Source organism: Fundulus heteroclitus, chromosome 3 (assembly GCF_011125445.2).
Source record: "Fundulus heteroclitus isolate FHET01 chromosome 3, MU-UCD_Fhet_4.1, whole genome shotgun sequence".
Classification (NCBI taxonomy): Eukaryota; Metazoa; Chordata; class Actinopteri; order Cyprinodontiformes; family Fundulidae; genus Fundulus; species Fundulus heteroclitus.
The window spans coordinates 4,639,245-4,662,185 of record NC_046363.1 but is presented as its reverse complement, the minus strand read 5'-3'; the positions used below and the strand labels follow the sequence as shown (position 1 = coordinate 4,662,185).

At 42.0% G+C, this 22,941-nt stretch overlaps 1 protein-coding gene across 1 annotated transcript; it reads right to left on the bottom strand.

Annotated features, from left to right (window-relative positions):
- Positions 1–5,343: 5,343 nt before the first annotated feature.
- On the bottom strand, positions 5,344–22,086 carry pomgnt2 (protein O-linked mannose N-acetylglucosaminyltransferase 2 (beta 1,4-)). The gene is made up of 2 exons (XM_012881877.3): positions 21,804–22,086; positions 5,344–9,973 (listed from the first exon to the last, which is right to left on the bottom strand). The coding sequence occupies exon 2, from the start codon at positions 9,893–9,895 to the stop codon at positions 8,087–8,089; it is 1,809 nt and encodes a 602-aa protein (XP_012737331.2). The 5' UTR covers positions 9,896–9,973; positions 21,804–22,086; the 3' UTR covers positions 5,344–8,086.
- Positions 22,087–22,941: the final 855 nt, after the last annotated feature.

Sequence of the window (22,941 nt, the reverse complement as noted above, 5' to 3'; positions counted from 1 at the left end):
ATGTGGAGGGGAGAAGTCATGACATCACGAGCTACATCCGCGCTACATCCAGGTAATGTTTTTTTTTTTTATGTTTTCGCTTACCAGCGTGACAAAACGGGTGAATTAGAGCGTACTTTTAGTTTATTTTTGGAATCTAAACAATGCCTACGACTTGTTGTGCTCCCGGTTGCACACAGAAGCATTCCAAATCGTCGGATGTACGTTTCTTTCGTTTACCGAAGGACAAAGAAATAAGAAAGAAATGGATAATTTCAATGAAAAGGATGCAGGATGCCAATGGACTGTGGGAGCCATCATACTAAGACAGTCTACACTTCATCTCCGGTAAATACAACTTAATTTTGCACTAGTCATTGTTCTACTACTTAAATCATTATATAATTAAAAAATTAGGATACATATATTAAAGTCAAGACGTAAACGTTTGTTTTGTAATAATATACATACATGTACAATGTATGCAAACCCTCTGGCATGAGTCTGTGAAAAGGATTAATAAGACAAAAACACCAAAATAATCATTTGTGAACAATGTTTTTTTTTTATTAATTAAATGCTTATTGTGGAATCGTAGTAATTTTCCGACTTTTAATTTAAATGCATGTACTGGGTTAGGCAGGGAAATCTATTGGCCAGCCCCACCAAGATTTTTTTTCACCAGCCGCCACTGTCTCCACTCCTATGTTTTCATCTGAGAAGAAGAATTCCCTCTAATGCGCGAAGTTGGGAGAAATCGACTTGTGGATTCTCGTAGCTCTGCTGAATTTCAAACATTTGATCTTCATCCGACCATCCGATTCCTGATTGGGAGGTGGTCGTGAGAGGCTTATCGCCCCTCATTACCCCCTGTATACTACAGGACGCACGATGCGGTTGAAACTCAGCCCGATCCAAAAAATTCTCGCACGACGGAAGACTCGGCCCAAAAAGGGCAAAAAAATCGTACAGTGTATGCCCGGCTTAATCTATTGGTTGTCCCACATACGCTCACATAACGCCAGTGTGTATGCACGTTCCTTGTTAGTTTCTGCTTGCTGGCTGTGCATGCACACTTATAGTGTGTTTCCAGTTAGTTTAGCGGTTAACTTCAGTGTTAGTCGTTCATTGTAGCTCCGCTGGTCTTACCGTACACTTTGAACAAGGCTGAGCAAACCCCGTTCATATTTATGAGAAGAGGAAGGACTCAGTAGAAAGAAGTAAGACCAGAGTGGATTTGAGAAAAAAATATACGCCAACCCCCTGAACAGCGAAGAGCAAGGTAAGATGGTTTTGCACATGCGCAGTTATTCAAAAAAGGACTTGGGGAAACTTCTGGAAGAATCGCCGACCCTAGCTTTAAAAGCCACCTGGTTGTTTCCAGAGTGGGTGAGCTCACTGATCTTACTGATTGAACTCCAGCGTATCATTTTTAACACCTCCTTTTAAAGACTCATTTACACCGAATCAGCAGCATGCATGTAGTGACTGTTACCCTAACAGTATCATAATAAAAACTACTGGGGAATTTTTTGCCATGTAGATATGTAACTTCTACCAAAAGATTGACTAGGTTAGTGATAATGGACTGCTGTTATTTTCAATTCAACTGTATGTCTGTAACTCTTTAGCTTATGTGAATAACTGATGCAACAGGCAAATACTTTAACAAATAACTATTTATTGATTCACAAAAAAATCCATCTATTTCTAGTATAAAAAAAAACATACATTCAGATTTTACACAGCACATACAGAGAGGAGTAACTGGAGAACAAAAATAAATAAATAACCAACAGCACAGACGCAGATATCTAATCCATCACGACCTGGGCTAGCAGCAAAGTCTTTAAATAATCTCTTAAACATGCGCTGACCAAAGGAAGTTCAACAACAATTTATGTTGGAGGCAGTGTTTTGTCCAACTTGTCTTCCCATAGAATTCCTTGCTAAATCTCATCTACCAAACACACATTGACAGCTTTAATTCAATGACATAAAGGAGAAGCAGAGAACCGCTCTTCGTTTGTAAATTACCTTTAACAGGTAACCTTGACGTAGGAAAAGAAACCTGCAGGACTGGAAAGCGACAGGACTCATTGGAGGTTGATTCCACCATTCAAAGTTTCACACCGGGCAGGAAATACCTAGTCATTACAATCAAAATGTTGCATACACTGGAGACCAGGAAGGTCGTTGCTTAATACAAATTACTGCCAAATGGAACAACATTGCACAAAAAATTAATACTGATGATTATTTTTGATTAGGACCAAAAAAGAAAATACTAAAATTAGAGTTTCATAGTTAAAGTTTGTTGGTTTGTACGTAAAGCACATTTGGCTCCTACAAATTTCCTCTGAATTGCTTTTTTCTGTTTCAAATCATCAAAACCGTGTTAATACCAGACAAAGATAAGCTCAGTAACTAAAAAATGCCTTTCTAAAAAAAAAGTTTACTTTTGGGAAGAAAATAATGTACCTTTGGGAAAAAAAGTCTAAACCTGAGTTAACTGTAATAAACTACACTGACTGCCAGATACAAATAAATACCTGCAGAATCAAGAAGTAACTAGAACCTGTCTGACAACATGAATAACACAAAAAAATCTCAAAAGTAATGTAACTTGATGTAAGGAAGTTCAAGAACCAAGGACAAAGTTTCTGACATCCATCATTCTGGAAAAGGTTTACAATGTCATTTGACTCCAGAGAACCATTATCCAAAAATGGAAAACCCATGAAACGGAGGAGAACCTTCCCAGGAGTTCTGAGGCTGAAACTACTGCTGACCAAAAAGAACTCAAAGGCCCTTCTCAGAATCTACCAAAAATATCCCCACAGGAGGGGTACCCAAGTCCAGTACTGGAGAGCCACTGTTCTGCAACTGCTAGCTGCATCCCTTCTCCATCACACCTGAATCAGATACATGTCTGGTTACCAGGCCTCTGCAGAGCTGAGAGAGCTGATGAGGGAAAAATGAGTCATTTTTTAAGTGAATAGCGCATTGCATCTGGGCATGTGTGATACATAGATACATAGATAAACTTTATTCTGGACTCATGGTCCAATAAATACATAAACAAAATAAATAAATAGAATAAAAACACAATACAAGTACCATTATCAATTAAATAGGAGCTTTAAGAAGACAGGAATACCAGTGTCTCCACAGCTTAAACTGGTATCGGCTTGCACTATGTGTGGTATCAGTAAGTGACAAGATATCATTGCCAGATGCATTTAACCTACAGATAAACTTATACATTAACTTTCGTAAAACAGCATGTAAGGTATTGACTCCTGCTGTGACAAACATCTCACTTGCACTAGTCCATCTTGGCCATTTTAAAAGTACCTGCAAAGTCATATGACTTTGTGCGTCATATGACTTAGGAAATTCTGGCTACTAAACAAACCCCGCCTTCACTGTAGTTTGTGTGGAGTGCAGGTAGCGGACGTGAACATAAGGCTCACAGGCATTGGTTTTAAGGATTTGTGCCATATTCAGTTGCTTTAAAATGGACTTTATAGGCTTGAACGGTGGCAGAAAAAACATGATTGCGAGGCTCCACCGAGTTGACCCAAAGAAATGCTGTTCTTCACAATTTCCTGGCAGAAAATAAAGATACAGACGGACGTACAAGATGGACTAAAATTGCATGTTTCTTTTCACACATTTATTAAGTTTAATCTTCATCTTTATTTAGGCTATCTAATCTTGAAACCAAGAAAGCTGTCAGGCTCAGGGAGGCTGCCCTGTAAGCAATAGCCGACAGAGGAAGAGAGCAGAGAGACAGAACATGGACAGACATATTTCCCCCACTGTCATTTTTTAAATGATTCAAATGCAACAGGAATAACAGAGAAAATATAGATGAACGCTCAGTGTCTGCTGCCGTAATATGACTTCAATCATGCTAATGTGGCCTGTAATGCCTCATTATGTAATAACGCTGCAATCTGTAATAAATTCCTTGACTGCCTTTTTGTAATACGTTGTAATAATGTGGTGCATTACTTAATAAACAATCACAAACCAGCATTTGTATTCATCCTAATAAATACATTTATAATAACAATAATGTCCCAGATACAACACATTAAATATCGTGTGCATTGTCGATGGCTTTGCAGCCATGGACAGTTCAGATGACTCTCACTGTGGCTCTACGCTCCTTCAGGAGGAGTGAATGCTGCTTGTCAAGACTTGATGCAACCTGCTGGGTTTCCTTAGAGAGGAAACTTTTGGACCAATCTATTTAATCTGATTGAATTTGACTTTGTAAAGTGCCTTGAGACGACATGTGTTGTGAATTGCTGCTATATAAATAAAAATTAAAAACTTTGTTCAGTAAATGCTAAACTCATTCATGGTTTTCTTCAGCAGACAAAAAAAAAAAATGCTATCAGTGGCAAGTTCGTCCGTTAAGGCCGCAATGTACTTTTTAAATCCCCAGCATTAGTTGGTGAAGAGCTGAATAATAACTACTGGCTGTGTCTCATTTATTAAGCTTAATTTTGAGGATTCTATGACATTTTGGGTCGATTATTACATAGTTTGGTTTCAATTATGCTTTATTACATTTTGAAACCTGATTTTATTACATTATTACATATTGCGGCGCTATTACACAATGTGCCGTTACATGGCCAAAACAACACTTTATTCAGGGTAATTGGGTTTTAGTGGATTACAGAAATATAAGGTTACAGTATTACATCATATTGCTTTAAAAACTATGATTATATATTACACTTTATCTTCGCAGTAAGGTGTGCTGTACAGAAGCATTTTATCATGGTCTGATGTTACGTTCTTGCTTGCCCCTTGCCTAAAGAAATCTCCAGGCCGTCAACCCGTGCAGTATTTCAGAGGTACTTTGGGTCACGAGACCGCTGTGGTGAACCTAGAACCTGCTTCCAGCCCCTTCACCCCTCGCTGAAGAAAATAGCTGAGGAGCCTGAAGTCTTTGGAGCAGCAGCTTATTTACAGTTGTGAGGAAGTGGCTAGGAAAGCTCATCAGGAAGACCAGTTCTAGACCAGTGTTCTAGGATCACTACAGGTGGTGTGCTGCTAGACTTTAGAACCATCACTGCTCCCATCAACCTCATTAAATGTTTACATCCATATTGGTTTCCCAGTTTTTCCCCCACATTTTGAACTTTTTTTAATGCTCATACTGAGATGCACAATTTTATGAATCTGAGTACACAATTTTTAATATAACTATTGTACTTCTTTCTTATTTATTTTTTTTAATCATTTCTATCCTTTTGCATGTCTGAATGCTTCCATTTGCCTTTCACTTTACAGCTCGTCCACCTTAACTTTCCCACTTTGGGACAATAAAGGATATTTCTAATTTACTCTAAAAAAAAAAAAAACATCACAATGACATTCAAACATGGAGTGGTAGTGTGATGTCTGGGGCTGGTTTACTGCCTCAGACCCTGGATGATTTAGTCTAAATTATGGAACAATTAATTCTGCTCTCTTACAAAAAAATCCTAAAGGAGAAGGTACAGCCATCAGTGTGTGATCTTAAGCTCAAGTGCATTTGGCATATGCTGCAGAACTATGATCTGAAACACATCGGCAAGTCTACCTCTGAACGTCTTTTAAAAGTTTTTGAGTGGCCAAGTTAAAGTCTGGGCTAATATACAACAGAAACACTGGTGTGGCGCCATTTATGCTGGAAAGCCCTTCATAGTGGCTAAATTAGAAGAATTCTGCAAATCAGAATGGACCAAGGTTCATCACAGTGACGGAAACATTAATTAGCAGTAATCAAACACTGGATGGCAGTTGTTGCCGCCATAGATATTTATTACTAGCTTGGACATCACGTGACTACCGCATGACACACAGGCGCCATTGCTATGTCCTGAGTCAGGGCTGCTGCAGAAGCAGCGTCAGAAGTACACAGAACTGGCTCTTTTTAAAGGGTAGTAAAGTTTTATTAGTAGAGTGACCTGTTGCTTTGACAGATTAACTTAAGTGTAATTGAGATAAAATTGACATGAAATGCAAATTGAGATAGTATTCTAGAGAAAATAAGCGATTGCATGAGGGGTAGAAATGTTTGAAATATTAAAACAAAACATTTTATCTGCTTGAAAAACGGTTAATGAAATAGTACAAGGAATTCAATATTCATATATAGTAATTTTTATGGTGTTTATGGTTCACACAATATGAATTGATGGACATTTTAACACTGAACAATTTTTAAGATAGTATTCCTGAACAGGGGGGCGACGGGTGTCCATCTTCAGTCTGGTAGCTTCAGCGAGGCAGAAACTGGAGTGAGCCGCACAAACTGCATGTTTTTTTTTTTTTTTTTTTTTAAATCAAACTGGATGCGAACCAAACCATTGTAAAGTGCTGCTACTGTAAGAGATTCCTCGGTTTGCTTAACAGCGCCACATAAGATGAAAGGAGAATGGACTCAGAGCCTGGCTTCTGAGTGGCTAGATATGCTCTGTAGGGAACTCCCCCCAATCTCTGGCACTTACTGTCTACAATACGGCATCCTGGAGGGAGATTTACCATCCCAAAATTATAGACAAACATGCACAGATTTACTGAACACAATACAGTCTGTTACACTATAGTAAGAAGGACCTGCAGGCTGGATGCCTCGGAAGCATTGGGAAATGTCCTGGATTTATGGTTAGAGAGAGGACATATTTCTGTGTATGATCATTTTTTGGCAATGTTCTCAGCTTTAATTTTAGCTATATTTTATAAAAATTGGATATTCTCATTCTACGTCAGAAGAGCATGGTTTATTATATGACTCAATGCACAGCAATGGAGCCTCTGTGCGCACTTCCCTATTTATAGCAGTGAATTGGTGATATCCAAGCCAGAATTATATATTAATGCAATCAGAACAATCAGTTATTAGGTTTAGGGGTTAATTAGTTGTCCACATAGGGCCAGGTTGGTTTGGATAGAACTTGAAGGGGACACATCATGCTTTTCAGTCCTTTCTTTTCACATTTAAATCATTCTGTTGTGGTCTTTAGAAAGGGGAACTGCAATGCTTTGGTCTGAGTTCCTCATTAATTTACCCCCATATTCCCCTTTTCATCCCTGTTCTAAGATGCGTCTGAGAGCTAGTCATTTTGGTGCTGTCTCTTTAAATGTAAAGAAAGAACTTCACAACCCACCCCTCCCCAGGTCGCAGAACGTTCAACTCCACCTCATTCAGCCAAGTACTCCAAGTACACAACAAAATGTATTTCAGGGCTAAAAAAGGAAATTTTGCATGATATGTCCCCTTTAAAATCTTCCTTTGCAAACATTTTGAATTTACTCTTGTTACATTTATCTGATGATCTAAAACATTTAAATTACATAAAAAGACAGAAACTAAAGTCTGTAAGGTAAAAAGTTTTCCACATTAAAGTAAATTATTAATAAAGTATAATAAACCTAACAGTAGGCTCTGATTCCTTTTAGAGGGATCTACTGAGAATTTCCAAACAATTAGGCTGATAAAAGAAAGAACAATGTAAAAAGATAAACATAGTAGGAATAAAAATAGACATCTTGGGAGTCAGTCTAATTTTCTAGAATAAGCATCTATGATTGTGGATGGGTTGTGTAACAAAACATTTGTGGAATCGGATAATTGGGAGGTGAAGCTTGCTAGTTGCACACACGCATAAGACAAGTCAGAAAAATGTTAACACCTTACTGATCTCTAATCTCTCGCACCTACAGCACAGAAGCTACATTGCATACTCCAATATGGTAGAATCCAGTGGTTAAACTAATCCTAAAATCTCATAATATTTTTCTCATAAATACTTCTGCTCACTTAAGTTATTTTAGTATCAGTAGAGAATGCATTTGAAAGAGTAAGAAATAATCTTTAAAGCCCTCATCACCCAGTGGTAGAGGAGTCGCTCTTGTCCATCTTTAGCAGTCCCTCAGGAGCCACTCAGTACTCCTGGCTGCCTCTGTGTTGGCTATGTCTGCCCTGAAACTGCAAAGATCTGTTTAACCCCATTTATCTTCCAAGACTGGTCAAAATGTAACCTAGAAGTCCATTCCAGTGAGGTGATAAGAAAGCAATAGTGAGACCCCGTGTCTATTAGGTCCGACATGTTAGTACGTCCGCAAACGGGCCCAAGAGGTTCTTGTTGAAGATACATCTCACCCAAACTAGGTAGGTAGTGAAGGGCTTTATGTTCTCAGAGAAAGTGTAGTTCTGTTGAGGAAGGATATAAGGCATGTAGGTGTTTTCTCCCTGCTCCTGGATCCACACCTCGTACTTGACCTCTCTCACCTTCAGGTACTTCAGATTCCACGGGATCTGCCAAGACACTGTGAGTTTGGCCTCGTTGGGGTTTTGTACTGATGTCTGACAGTGGGCTTCTCTGACGCGGCCAGGGTGGACCGTGCTGGTTATCTTTGTTTTCTTCAGGGCTGGCTTACTCTTCATGCCGTCTTTGAGAACCATAAGGAACGATGGAATATCTACTAAAGTATCCTGGTAGATTCGGAAAAGCCACTCTGGGTTACGGCAGCACAGGTGCCTGGGAACGTCTGTACTCGCCAGGATGCGCTGCTGCTCCTCTTTTTCTAAGTGGGCAATGCCACCTTGTTCCCACGGTCTGTCCGGATGGGTGACAGTGTTTTCTTCAATAGAGTTCCTCCAACAGATGTAGTGAAGATCCATGCCTGGAAGGGAGGCGAGGGTTTTATACGGAGTATACTGCTCTGGGTTCACAGCGAAGGGGAATAGCTCTACCACTGTTGCACCTCTGGGGAGGAACATTGAGGTGATAAGCTGAGCTCCATGCATGCTCACTAACATAGAAGCAGCGCTGATCACCTGGATGATACTGGGAAAAGACTGTTCCTCCAGGGATAGTGTAACCACTCTCATCTGGAACTCCTGGGCTAAGGCCATTATCAGCTCTGCTTCATTCAGTATTAACCTTGTTGTTGAGCGACTAAACACAGCAATGTATTCATCCTTCTTGTCTCTGTCCCTCTCTTGCTCGGAACTTCCTCCATCCTTCTCTGCCTCCTCCATCCTTGTTATGTTCATTTTGCCCATCAAAGCACTGGCAAAATGTCTGATCTCATTTCCTGAAACCAAAATGTTGGCTTTGGGTCCCTGTGGCTGGACAAACCCATACTGGTACCAGGTGGTCATTTTGGACAAACCAACATAAGATTTAGTAAAACACATTAGCTTTCCAAAGTTCCTCAACTGTTCTTTGAGAAGTGGCTGCTTGCTGCTGAGAAGTCGATAAAGGTCAAAGTGTGGCCCTTCGGCCCAGCCTTCCATAAACACAAGACGCGCCTCATCGTCCAAGTCTGAATACTGCCTCATAGTAAAGAAGGCTGGAAGGAGGTCATCGTGGAACACGTGCATGAGGTTATCCGGATTAAATCTGTTGAGGATCAGAGTCACATCTGGTACAAACACGGGTTTGGGCATGAATTTTAAAGCTGCTGCGGGGAGTTCCAAAAAGTTAAAATACTGGGTGTTGTGATCCTCTACCGAGGACAAATCCAGCAGGGCAGGTTGAAAGCGCCTGGATCCCAGATTAGGCAGCATGACCGAAGAGTTGGAGTGAAAAAACACAAACTCCTCTGCCTCGGAAGAGTAGCACAGATAGTCAAAGCGGCAGATGCGGTCAGTATGCATCTTGCCAGTGCATACCATGCGGGTGCCATGTTGCTGGAGAGCCTGCAGGGCGACGTGGTAGTCGATGCGGGCCTGAGAGAGCTCCTGGGACTGCTGGGTCATATGCAGCTCCTCTTCCAGCAAGGCAACATGCTCGCTCAGCTTAGAGTACTTCCAAAGCAGAGCTGCAACCACTGAGACCAGCAGCCCGTTAAGGAGTGCGCCCAAGCTCATCCTGCAGCCTGCCACAGAAGCCCGCATCACTGCAGCTGCTGAGGACACGCCGCCCAACTCCAACTGGCCTCCAACTTCGGACGGAGGCAAGGAAACATTAATTACCTGAAAAAGAGAGAGGAAGAGCAGGATTTAGAGTTATAAAGATGCAGGTAAATGACTGGCAACCGCATTACAAAACTGTGGGGAAAAAATCCCATCTTATTGCAGCAGCATCATTATGAACAGTGTAGAAGAGTACAACCTTTAATTTAAGGACATGTATTAATTTATTTAGTGGATTAATATATCATATTTTAACAAACACCACAGCTTGAACAATGGTTGGAACCATAACAGTTGAACAGTTTTCCAAAGCTTCCTTAAGGCCAACCAAAAGGCTCTCTTCACAGGCTCTCCAAATTCCTCCCATGCCTGAGTTTTAGTTTCTGCAACCACAGAAGCTGCTGTCCTTCTGGGTGCCCAGTCCAGTACCTGTCCGCTACATCAGGAATCCTCAAGGACAACCGAACCCTAAAGGCCTCCTTCTTCAGCTTGACGGCTTCCATCACCAGTGGTGTCCACCAGCAGGTCCCCTGGTTGCTGCCACGACAGGCACTGACAACCTTCAGGCCACAGCTCCTGGAAGCTGCCTCAGTAATGGAGGTCCTGAACAGGGTCTATTCCAATTCCATGCCCCCAACCTCCGACAGGAGATGAGAGAATTTTTCCTGGAGATGTGAATTGAAAATCATTCGGACAGGGTCTTCGGTCAGACGTTCCCAGTTCACTCTCACCACTCATTTGGGTTTACCAGATGTGTCAGGCAGCCTGCCACTGGATTTAATTTACTATGAAGTGGTGATTGGTTGAAAGCCCTGCCCCTCTCTTCACTGGAGTGTCCAAGGAGTAATCCAGCAGGTCTGAGGACACAGTTACAAAATCGATCATTGACCTTTGGCACAAGATGGCTTGATACCAAATATAAGTAGGACCACCTTGTGCGTGAGCATGGTGTTTGTTATGGACATCCTATGCCTTGCACCTAAGTTCAGCACCACAACACTGTTCAGGTTCAGATAAGGGAGGCCATTCTTCTCGATCACACTCCTCCAGGTAACATTATTATTGCCCACATAGGCATGAAGGTCCCCCAGGAGCACCACTGACTCCCCAGATGGCACCCCTTCCAGGATACATCCAGGTACTCCAGGAAGGCCGGGTAATCTGAACTGCTGTTTGGTGCATAGGCACCTATAACAGTCAGAACCTTCTCTTTTGCTAATTGAAGTCGCATGGAATGTACCCTTTCCCTAATCATGGGGAGAAATTCCAAAATCAAGGTATTCAGCCGGGGCGTGTAGTCATCCCCACCCTGGACTGACGTCTCTTGAGTAACTCTGAGCAACTCTTGAGTAGGAGAGAGCCCAGCACCTCTTCAGGAGCTGGGTTACAGAGCTGGACTTCTTACCCCCAATGAGGTGGCATTCTACATCCCTAAAGTCAGTTTATGCCATCAGGGATTAGCACACCCTCACCTGCCACCCAATTTGCATTACAACCGATCTCAATGTTCCTCCCAAAAAGAGGGGGCCTCCTGTAGCTTCTAAATGTGGCCATAACCACAGGAGCCAATAACCTGGCCAGCCAGATTGATAATGTGTAGCACTCTAGTTCTACACATTATCTATATGAGACCACTCCGTTGGAATCAGTTTGGGGAAAATAGGGAATTTCAGCAAGACTCTCTGAGCTGATTGGGCGAAGCGACACCTAGTGGAGAGTATAAAGAGAAGTCCAAATTAAATTGTCACCAAATATTCTGAATTAGTTAATGCAATTATCAAAATAATAATGGAGATAGTACACATTTGCAATAACGAGAACCAACAAATTAATACACAGACCATATTCCAGGAGGACTGGATCCATCCAGACATACATCAGGCGAACACAGCTCTCACCTTTAGGAATTGTGTCCATTTACTTTAGCAAACAAAGTCTCCTAACCTTGCATTCACTGTCATCCACCCTGATGTGTCAGGACAAATCATACTGAGAAGGCACAGAGAAAGAACATTGATCTCAGCTCTCCTCATCTGCATCCGGAAAGAACAAGTGAGTCATTCAGAGATGTCAAATCAAAGGAACAGCTAATGGCCAGCAGCTGCCTGCACACACGAGGCAACTGGCATGCTAAATATCCCTAGGACTGCTAGCTTAATTAGCTAAACCGACTTACATAAAATTATTCTACTCCACTCAGTGTCATGCATCCACTAATAATAATGATAAATTAAACTACAGGGGGGGGGGGGCTTAAACTAAACTATGGCAAGAGTCTGAACACACACTGAAAGGTTATATCGGACAAGATCTATATCAATACACTAAGCACTGAATGAATGAATGATAAATATCCCTTTATCACATAGACTGAATCATTCTGCTCGTTGCTGTCTATCACATTTTGCCTTTTTGCACCCTTGCTGCTGTAGTCTCTCCCAGTGCTTCTACTCCACTCTCCTCTACTGTTTCCATTCTGCAGGAGCCCGTCACAGTCCCTGGGCTATTTTTGACATTCATGCGAGTAGGATGTTACTGGCAACAATGTCACCTTTTCAGTTCAGAATGAGTGTAAACACACGCACAATCCAAACACACTAAAATGCAGCAAAGAAAAAAGATTCACATCTCGATTGTCAACCTGAATATTTAACTGGGTGTAGCTACCGGCAGCCCAAACATTTTCTGCAAGCAGTTGGTACAATAGGTAGGGGTTGTCTTGTAATCCAGATGTTGTCAGCTTCATTTCAGCTACCTCCTGTCATATGTCGATTTAGGGCATTTATCCCAAGGTTGTCTACCTATCTGTGCATGGTGCATGAATGCGTGCATGTTAGTGAGTATGACTTGTGATTGTGGCTCTAGTGTAAAGTGCTTTGAGTGGTCATGACTAGAAAAGCTCTATAATAATTAAGTCCATTGAGCATGTATTGAAATATTAGAATATTTCTCAAAGAAGAGAAATAATTACTCAGTACTACATACCAGTTGTTTTACAGCCATGGTATCCAAACATGGGATTAAACATTTTTGTACCATTTTAGAATTTGTTTTAGCTGAAAATAACAAAATATTTATGATTTTTGTTTTTTTACTTGCTCAACAATAACCTTAAGGTGTAATATTTCAATTACATGGTTAGAAATAAAGTAGTTAAATTTATTTTGTAGGAAATAGAGTTTGCTAGACCAGGACCTTTAATATCTCCCAGGGGGTAAACGAAGGTGTATCAGCGCAAAGTGACTCTAAAACTAGGAACGTTTTGAAAAACAGTTATACAATGTGAGTGTGACAGAGTGTGACAGTGATATGATACAAAGTGAAGACAGCTTCAGAAGGAGGAGTCTTTGGAGCGTAGTGAGACCTGTGCCAGTATTCACAAAGAATCCTAAGACTAAAAGTAGCTCTTACTAATAGTAATTTTGCAAAAAAAAAAAATAAAATCTTAGAATTTCCCGAATTCTATGATTTTTCTTAGAATTTTACCTTGACAATGTAAATGTTATTCACAAAGCATCTTAGGCCTTAAAAGGGCTCCTAAAGTGGAAAAATGTTAGGAGTAGTGAGGAAGACTTTTAGCAAGCCTAAGAGTGTCTTATAGGAAAGAGGGAGGAAAGACAAAGAGCCGATTGGCTGATCCGCCACCTAAACAGTGGAGGAAATGAACACAAACTTCCATAGCAATCATACAATTATTAATACGTAGATACTATAAACTTTATCATCCCCATAGAGTTAAATTAATTCGTTCCAGCGCCCCGAAGGGTTAAAGGCATGGCTCTAGCAAAAATTATTTTATTGAGGTAAATAAATAATAGGAAATAATCAAGAATAAAAAGTTTAGCAATTTACAAAGAACATATATAAAAGCGGTGAGAATGTATTTTCTGTATTGCATGATAACGGCAGTAGCCTAAATGGCCATCTAGAAGTTCATCTGTGTGATGCCATCTCCTCGCTTTCGATTGCCTAAAAGCACCAAGACGCGCAGAGAAAACGTTGCATTGATCTGGGGCAAAACGATTCAAGAGTCCGTGTTATTTGCGCCGTGATCCAGGGACCATTTTACCTTTCAACTCTCCTTTATTCTCATCCCAGTGCTGTGAGCTGTGCACTGAGCAGCACTGGTGTCCAATTCGGTTTTCACCACCTGTTTATCTCCATTTTTATGTCAGTCATTTTGCCAAATACAGACGCTTCATACAAGCAGACGATCCCAGTACAATGCTGACAGGTGTGTGCGCAATAATATCAAGTGTATCAAGAGTGACAATTAATTTTTGTTAAGGTTTAGCATCATGTCACACATTTCTTCATCCAGTTTAATCTGTTAATTTCTCTCCTCTGATCACTAGGAGCGCATTTGTGTGTTTATTTCTTGTGCTATCAACCAATCACAGCTCTTGAAAGAGCCCAGCAACCTCACTAAAGATAAAGATTTTTGTCGTCTCCTTACTCAGTCGCCCTCAGCATCGATCTGAATCCCTCTGAAGCTAAGACACCTAGGTAGGAATGTTTAGGCTAAGATAGGAGCTCTCTGAGAGGACTCTGAGAATCTTTGTGAATATGAATGCTGATCTGACACAGATAACATGTAAAGTTGGGCCAAGAACTGTGCTAGCATGTAAAGTACTGAATGGATGCGGAAAGGCAGCATGAGGATTGCAGCAGAAAGTCTGCCTCATGTCTTTTGCATTGCCATGGATCATGGATCAGGAATCCCAGAACATGCATTTTAAGCACAGGGCAAAAGGCACATTGATCCATAATGGGGGGGGGGGGGGGGGGGGGGGGGGGGGGTTGGGGGGGGTTGGTGGTTGTGTTGTGGGGCTATAATCTGGGAGCTGCTTGTTTCTCCTCCAGCGTTACCGTAGCAGGCCTCCCTGTGGTGGAGATAAGTGCTCTGATGATGTGGTAAGGGTGGTGCTGGCAGTCTGGAGGCTCTGATGCATTTTAATGAGAATCCTGGAAAGTAGCAGTTGAAGGTCCTGTGGGAGAAGAGTAGCTGCACACACATCCAAGGTGTTCATCACTCTGTCCAGCCAACCCTCTTTGGAGTAACCTGATTCTTTTTCTCTACACTCCAACCCCATGGATTGCATTTTAAAATTAGCGCTGGGAACGCACCAAAGCTTTATTAAAAGAGCGATTAAAGCAGAGCTAAGTGCTTCACTTGAGCCTCGACCTGTGTTCCCCTTCCTTTTGGAAGCTCTACTAAACATGACGGCGTGTCTTTATTTGTTGTCATTTTTATTTCTGGACCTGAATGTGGCCTGTCAGCTTGGCTCAAATTGCCTGAAGCTCAATGTGGCGACGGGGAGAATGAATGGCCCAGCAGCCATTACTTGGTTGTACCAAGACATGCCTTGCTCCTGTTCTCTCGCTTTGCATCTGCTTCTCCTTCATGTTCGGACAGAGCGTTAAAGCCTTAGAATCGGGTCCAACAGGATGGAGGATAAAAACGCTGGCTGCCTGAATACTGCTAGAAAAGACCAATGGTCTATATTTGACACAACACACGTCATCTTTTTTTTTTTTTTTTTTTTTGAAAGTACGACTAATTACCAACAAGATTTAAACCCACGCTGCATTCTGTTTTCCTACAGACATTGTTAGAGAAAATATATGCTCAACAGATGAATGAACAGAACTGACCACATCTTTGTATCGTCTCTTCTCCCTCAGGGTACATAGGCTGACGTGGGTTTTTTGCAGAATGTCCACATTTAAGTGACAAAGGAAAAAAATGAATAAAACGAGGAAGCCAGACATCAAAAAACGCAGCACACAGATGTATAGTACCAAAACAAGATACGTCTTTACTAAAGCATTTAAGCCGTATGCAAGATTCAGGCTTTCTGAAGATACAGAAAGATTTAAACCCTGCTCAGATGTGTAGGGCAGCAGAGCAGAGGTTATGAGGAATCATCTGCTGCTCAGCAGCCTACCAGCTGCAGACAGCGTGGGTACTGCATGCTTATGTTACGCTGTACTCCCATCTGGAACCAGACATATGTTCACGTTTGTCAGTATTTACAGTTTCTCCATGTGCTACAGGTGTAATTCAGGGGACACAATCTGTCTGGGATTGTCACACTAAAAACCTGTAGAAACCCAGGAACAGATTTCATCATTGATGCCAGGTTTAAAAAATGTTCTTTTCATTTTATATATAAAAAATTGATGAATACCAACATGGGCAAAATTACATTGGTTATTAAAATACATTTTGGTGTTGGTAAATTTTCAAGATTTGTCTCGTTAGCTCAAGTGACTAGTGCAGATGGAAACTTTTTATTTTTAAATTAGGACAAAATTATTAGACATTTTAAAATCTTAAAATTCTAAATGTTAGGTACAACGGGAAGCATTTGTCTTTAATTAACCACATTTTTACATGCTCTTTAATGTCCAAGTAAATACGACATCTATTCAATGAATTTTACTCAAATGCAGACTATGGTGCATTCAAATCTGCTTTAAATGTATTAATTCAAATTGACTAAACAAAGCAATGTTTTCAAAGAAATACTGACCCAAATCCTGGTCTTATATAGGTAACTAGACCAAGAAGAATTCAGAGTTTCTACAATCCATCCCTAAATAATTTGCAAACTGGATGATCAAATTTTATTAAGGCAAATGACCTTTGGTTCTACAATTATTTACAAAACCCTTTTCCTGCAGAACATCAGACTAATTTGTTTATTTAAATTATCATGTTTTGTAGAGGTAAACATTTTTTTATACACTATTATTCTTTTTTTGTCTTTTACTAATTTTTCAGCCCTCGAGCGCTTTTAACTCATGTGCCGAAAGGTTTGGACACCCTTGGTCTCCTGCTTTCAATGGAAGCGACTGGAAGTTAGAGGCCATGGGGGTGGAGCCATGTATTGGTTTGATTATTCTTAAATACTCTCTGAAGCAGCACAGTCTGAGCAACAGCGTCTTAATCGGCCCTCAAATTGAACCCCAAACAGAAACCCAATCCAACCGAAGGCTGAAATAAACACTGCAGGCTTCTGAAAATAAATTCCAGGTAGATGCAATCATTTAGGGTATTTTAGATGATAGGGCAATATTCCTATTAAGATCTCTTATTAGTTTTTCTAGAGAGCACAACATCATGTGTAGGAGCCAACATCCCACCTGGGAGCTGATCAGCAACGACTACGAGACAGATGGCTCTACATTTTTAGAACTGTAAGCCTGTTTTAAGGCACACATTGTTCTGTGAGCTGTTGATGAAGGATTGAGCTGGGAATAATGGATCCCTGGTTCAGTCTCGTAGAAACAGTGGCAGATTCACACCTTCTAAAGCTTTCTTCTATGCAGTTAACCTTCTCCAGACCAGGCCAACTACCAGGCTTACCTAACTGTGAGGCGTGTTCAGTCGTCCAGGCCTTTCCACCAGGCACGGAGCCAGTATCACATTACAGAGGGGCCGGGGACTTGTTGTGTGGGCCCTCATAGCTTTTTGGCTATTTCCCTTGTTAACAATTCACATTACAGATCTGGGGTCTCATTTATAACACTTGCATACACACAAAATGGGGCCTGAAACGTGCAAACGCCACTTTCCACACAAAAGTTGGAGTCTATTAAAAAAAGAAATAAAAATTGGAGAGGTGGGAAATTGGCGACACAGATGGCAACATGGTGAATCGCAGCCAAACTGCATCATGATTCCTTTTAAACTCAAACTTCACTCCATATCAGACTTTAATCATAGATCAACTTCATAAGGACTCAAAACTGCAGTGTTATTCATGCTGGTGCTGGTGATGCATAACTATACTAAATGAACTTTCAAATAAATAGGTTCGCACAACATTTTATCTGGGTTTTCAATGATCATGTCTCCCGATGAACATGTTTCACAGAATAACAGATAATTGTGACAAGGCTCTGGATGTTGTGGGACTGTGTTGGTTAATGCGGCTCTGCAGCATTGCATGGACATTGGGGGCAGTTCCCCTGGATTGGCAGACTGGGGTGGTGGTCCCCCTATTTAAAAAGGGGGACCGGAGGGTGTGTTCCAACTACAGAGGAATCACACTCTGAAGCCTCCCTTGTAAGGTCTATTCAGAGGTTCTGGAAAGGAGGGTCCGTCGGATAGTCGAATCTCGGATTCAGGAAGAGCAGTGTGGTTTTCGTCCTGGCCGTGGAACACTGGACCAGCTCTACACCCTCAGCAGGATCCTGGAGGAGGCATGGGAGTTTGCTCAACCAGTCTACATGTGCTTTGTGGATCTGGAGTCACCGATTCTGTTCATAACTTTTATGGACAGAATTTCTAGGCGCAGCCAAGGTGTTGAGGGGATCCGTTTTGGTGACCTTAGGATTGCGTCTCTGCTATTCGCGGACGACGTGGTCCTATTGGCTTCATCAGGGCATGATCTTCAGCTCTCACTGGAGCGGTTCACAGCCGAGTGCGAAGCGGCCAGGATGAAAATCAGTGCCTCCAAATCCGAGACCATGGTCTTGAACCGGAAAAGGGTAGAGTGCCTTCTCCGGGTTGGGGAGGATGTCCTGCCCCTAGTGGAGGAGTTCAAGTATCTTGGGCTCTTGTCCACAAATGAGGGGAAGATGGAGCGGGGGATTGACAGGCAGATTGGTGCAGCATCTGCTGTGAAGTGGGCGCTGTACCGATCCGTTGTGGTGAAGAGAGAGCTGAGCCAAAAGGCAAAGCTCTCAACTTACAGGTCGATCTACATTCCTACCCTCATCTATGGTCACGAACTTTGGGTCGAGATCCCGGATACAATCGGCCGAAATGAGTTTTCTCCGTAGTGTGTCTGGGCTCTCCCTTAGAGATAGGATGAGGAGCTCAGTCATCCAGGGAGGACTCAGAATAGAGCCGCTGCTCCTCCACGTCGAAAAGAGCCAGTTGAGGTGGCTCGGGCATCTGGTCAGGATGCCTCCCGGATGCCTCCCTGGTGAGGTGTTCCGGGCACGTCCCACCGGGAGGAGACCCAGAGGAAGACCCAGGACACGCTGGAGGGACTATGTCTCCCGGCTGGCCTGGGAACGCCTTGGGATTCCCCAAAGGGGCTGGCCCAAGTGGCTGGGGAGAGGGACGTCTGGGCCTCCCTACTGAAGCTGCTACCCCCGCGACCCGACCCCGGATAAGCGGAAGAAAACGGACGGACGGACAAAACACCACTGAGTTGGTGTCTGGCGGAGTGACTCTTGATACAATGATTGTGAGCATATGGAGGTTTTATCAATTGATTTAACCCTGAAAGATTAGTGAGAAATGTCAGTGTTGGATACAATCTTGTAACCGCGAGGACTTTACTAATGAATCTGACCAAAGACACCTAAATGTGGTCTCTATATTTCATCAGTGGTAAGGAGCCAATACTCAGGGTTTCCCGCAGCGCTATCTTGGCGAGGCGGCCGAGTCGCCAAACTCACGCTACCGCTTCGCCAACATTCCAAAAAAAAAGAGAAAAAAACAAAAAAGAAAAACCAAGTCGATATGCTTGCATGTTTATTTGACGTTAACACACGGTTTTTTGTTGTTGCTTTCACGCGTGCGTATAGTGAATGACAGGGAAAAAACACATGGATACGGCCTACCCATCCTCTTGCGCGCAAAGGTTGTCGACCACCCCCCCTCCGCGAGTCGGTCCGCACAAAACTTGTCGTCTCCCCCCCGCGAGTCGGTCTGCGCAAAACTTGTCTTGGAACCCGAAGTTGCTTTTTTCCGACAGAATCCCTTTTTCTGGTTATCACACACCGCAACAATAGCTGTTAGCTCCACCTCACCTGTCCTCCCTGACTATTTTAGTGCCATCTGTATTACAGTGTGGTGGTTTGCGGCTTTTTTTCATGGATCAGGTCGGTCGATTGTTTCTCTCACAATGATCGTGTGTGTGTGTGTTAGTAGGTGAGATGGGATCCGAGTGTCTGATGACAGCAGCTTTAAAAAATAAGTTGTTTTAAGTCTATTTTTGCAGTAAGCCCTATAATAATTAAAGGATAGACCTGTAATTATTAGTATTAGCTGTAATTCTACGCATGATTCATCAGGTTTCTTCCTCGTGTTTGATCCGTTGTGAGAGGAGAGGACAGCCTCGCTTGCCTTTCTACTAATACCGCTTTCTACTCATTTTAAGGCCTCTGCATTTTAACCAATGTTTAAGCTGTTCTACGCTGGGTTTCTCAAATAAAGCAGGCTTAAATAAAGCTCCTGGGACGCTGTCATCTTCCAAAATGACAGGACGTGACTGTAACTTCCATCAGGAAGATCGGATTTCTTACCAGGGCTGAACTGACTCCAAGTAACATAGAGGCTTGCTTACGTTACCATCAATTGCTGAGATGTGGAACCACGTGACAGGCGCTGAGGCACAACGCAGTTCGACCCTGCTGGCAGCTTTTAACTCAGAAATGTCATTCTCATTCACTCACTACACTGCAGGCACCTCATATGTTCAAATTCTCAATGCTGCTTGACTTTTTTTATTTTATTTTAAACTTGACAACAAAAATGTAAACGCAGGTTTAGAATACGGCTTCCCATTATACAAAGAGGAGTTGATAATATGAACACAGCGGCTTTTAAACACATTATTCCAAATACAATTTAAAAAAAAAAAAAATTTGCATGTCATTTTTAAAATTATGACTAACAGGTTTTTATTTATTTTTTATATTTTTCTTTGCGCACATAGTATGTAGATTCCCTAATGGGATAAATCCTAATTGAAAGCAGCTCATAACAGTCTTGTGTATGTCAATTATGACGTTAAAAGATTTGAGGAGAATTATTAAAGAGGTCAATAGCAGAGGGTTTGAACTCCTAACCCACAGTGATATAGGAGGACTAGAGGAATGCATTATTTAAAAAAAAATGTTCGCTTCAGGCATTAGAGACTTATAATAACACAAGAAAATTTCAATGCCTTAAAAAGGTACACATCAGCAAGAGACTTAATTTAAAAAAAAAAAAGTCTTGTGAGCACTTCTGCTGGATTTCAGAGATAGGACAACAGATGAGCCAAAGGGATGATCTATGCCCTTTCCTGTTATCATTTAGAAAGGTATGATGAGAGGGAGATGTCTGAAGCACATTTTATGCGTAGCGCTTCATGCCAGCACCGCAGTACCAGTCCACCGGCTCCTCCATGCTTGTAAAAGTGGTAGGGAATGATTGTTTTGGTTCAGATGCGAGGCAGCAAACATCATACAGATGTTAGTTAAAGAGGAACCTTCCTCACAGAGCCCATCTGACTGCAGAAACATCCCCACAGCTGTGTGTCACCAGGATGCTCTGAAAAGGCTTGTTCAACCCGGGTTTTCTGTTCACTACCGCTCACTGACTTCCACTTTTGTTCAACCCATTTTCTGACCATTAGCATTAAGGGTATACTGCTTATTATCTATGTGCAGCATGTGGATGCCTGACAGCTGAACTGCTAATCAAATATAGAATATTTGATTATCCGATGTGTTGTTTGGGGAAAAAAAAATTTCTTTTTCCTGGCCTCCCTCCTCGTCAACCAGAAGACATGTAACTAGTCTAATGGTTGTCATGGAGATGTGGTCACCCCCAAGATGCCTTTGCTGCAGGTCCCCAACAGTGAGCTTTGGAGCTGCTTTTCCTTTCCTTACCATCCCCCTCACGGTGAGTAGGGGAAGGAGAAATATGGGTGCTCTACCATCCTAATGATTCTGATCATTAACTTTCTTTCTAAATACATCACTGTGAGACGATGCCAGTGGAATAGCAGGCGCATTTATTTATTTGTTGACTTTTTTACAGATTTATGATGGGCTGGTGAGCAGAACTGTACTTCAACAACACTTACATATTTAAGACGTTATGATGAGAGCCAGCAGCACTGAATTTATCCAGCTGAGTGTCTGCGGCTGCTCTTACCTGCAGTCCCACAAACAGTCCCGGTCCCAGAGACGGTGCTGTCCGTGCGGCTGTGTGAGGACAATCACTCGGGCATCATCAGCTCTCCAGTGCGGAGCCCCGACCGGCAGAAAAGAGAACGCCGCTGGAAACAGGGGAAACACCGGCGTGTTCGCTCACAGAGACCCTCGTTCACCGTGTCTGCCGCTGGTCCCGGCCGGCCAGGCTGTCAGAAGGACAGATGGAGACAGGTACACAGGCTGCAGAGCTGCCCGGAGGAGAGAGACGGGTCCGTCTGCATGTATCTAGCAGAGCTCCGCAGGAAGCGGAAGTAGCTCCGCTGGACATCTGAGAAGGACCGTGCGTTCTTCTTCTTCTTTTAACTGTCTGACTGTCAGAAACAGAAACAGAAGCCAGTACTTAAAACAATGTTAATTGGTTGCAGACTTTACAAATTTGATCGAGCACAACACATAAATAACCAGATATGACATTTAAATATCTAGTTACTTTTACAGCTCCCCCTACTGCTTCGGCGTGGAAACATGAGACAGGCAACACTCCTACTGATACCTGAGCGTGGATACTACTGTGGTTACTACGTCATCAATGTCAGGAACGGAGACTTTAAAGTTAAAATATAAAATATAAATGATCTGTAATCATTATAGAGATTAAAAATAAAGGCAGTGTCATTTTACGATGCTTCAAAAAAAAAATCAAATTTAACAAAAAAAACTAACACAAATCATATACGTATATACAGTCCATGTAAAAACTAGTTATCAAACAAAAGCAGTGAAGTTAAGTTTAAAATTTGTAATTGTTAGAAAGTATCTCTCACTGGAAAAAAATCCCTAAAAAACCTCCAGCAGAACCAAAACCTGTCAGTCTGCCTGACTGAGTGGCCAACTGCCGCAATTGACAAGGTTTGAGAAGGCAGAGAATACATAAAAAAAGAAAAGGAACACTGATCTAGGAGTACTATGTGAAAGAAAAGTAATACAGGCAATGGCAGTACTAGTTCTATTAGTGGCTTCAACTGGAAGAGAAATAGAGCAAATATAATCAGAGCCAGTAGTATTATCAATACCATGACAAAACAAACATAACAGACTAAACTGCTGCTATAGCTTCTTGGATATAAAATTATGAAAAC

Coding starts and splice junctions, on each gene's coding strand:
- pomgnt2 (XM_012881877.3), bottom strand. CDS start 9,895: ATGCGGGCTTCTGTGGCAGGCTGCAGGATGAGCTTGGGCGCACTCCTT.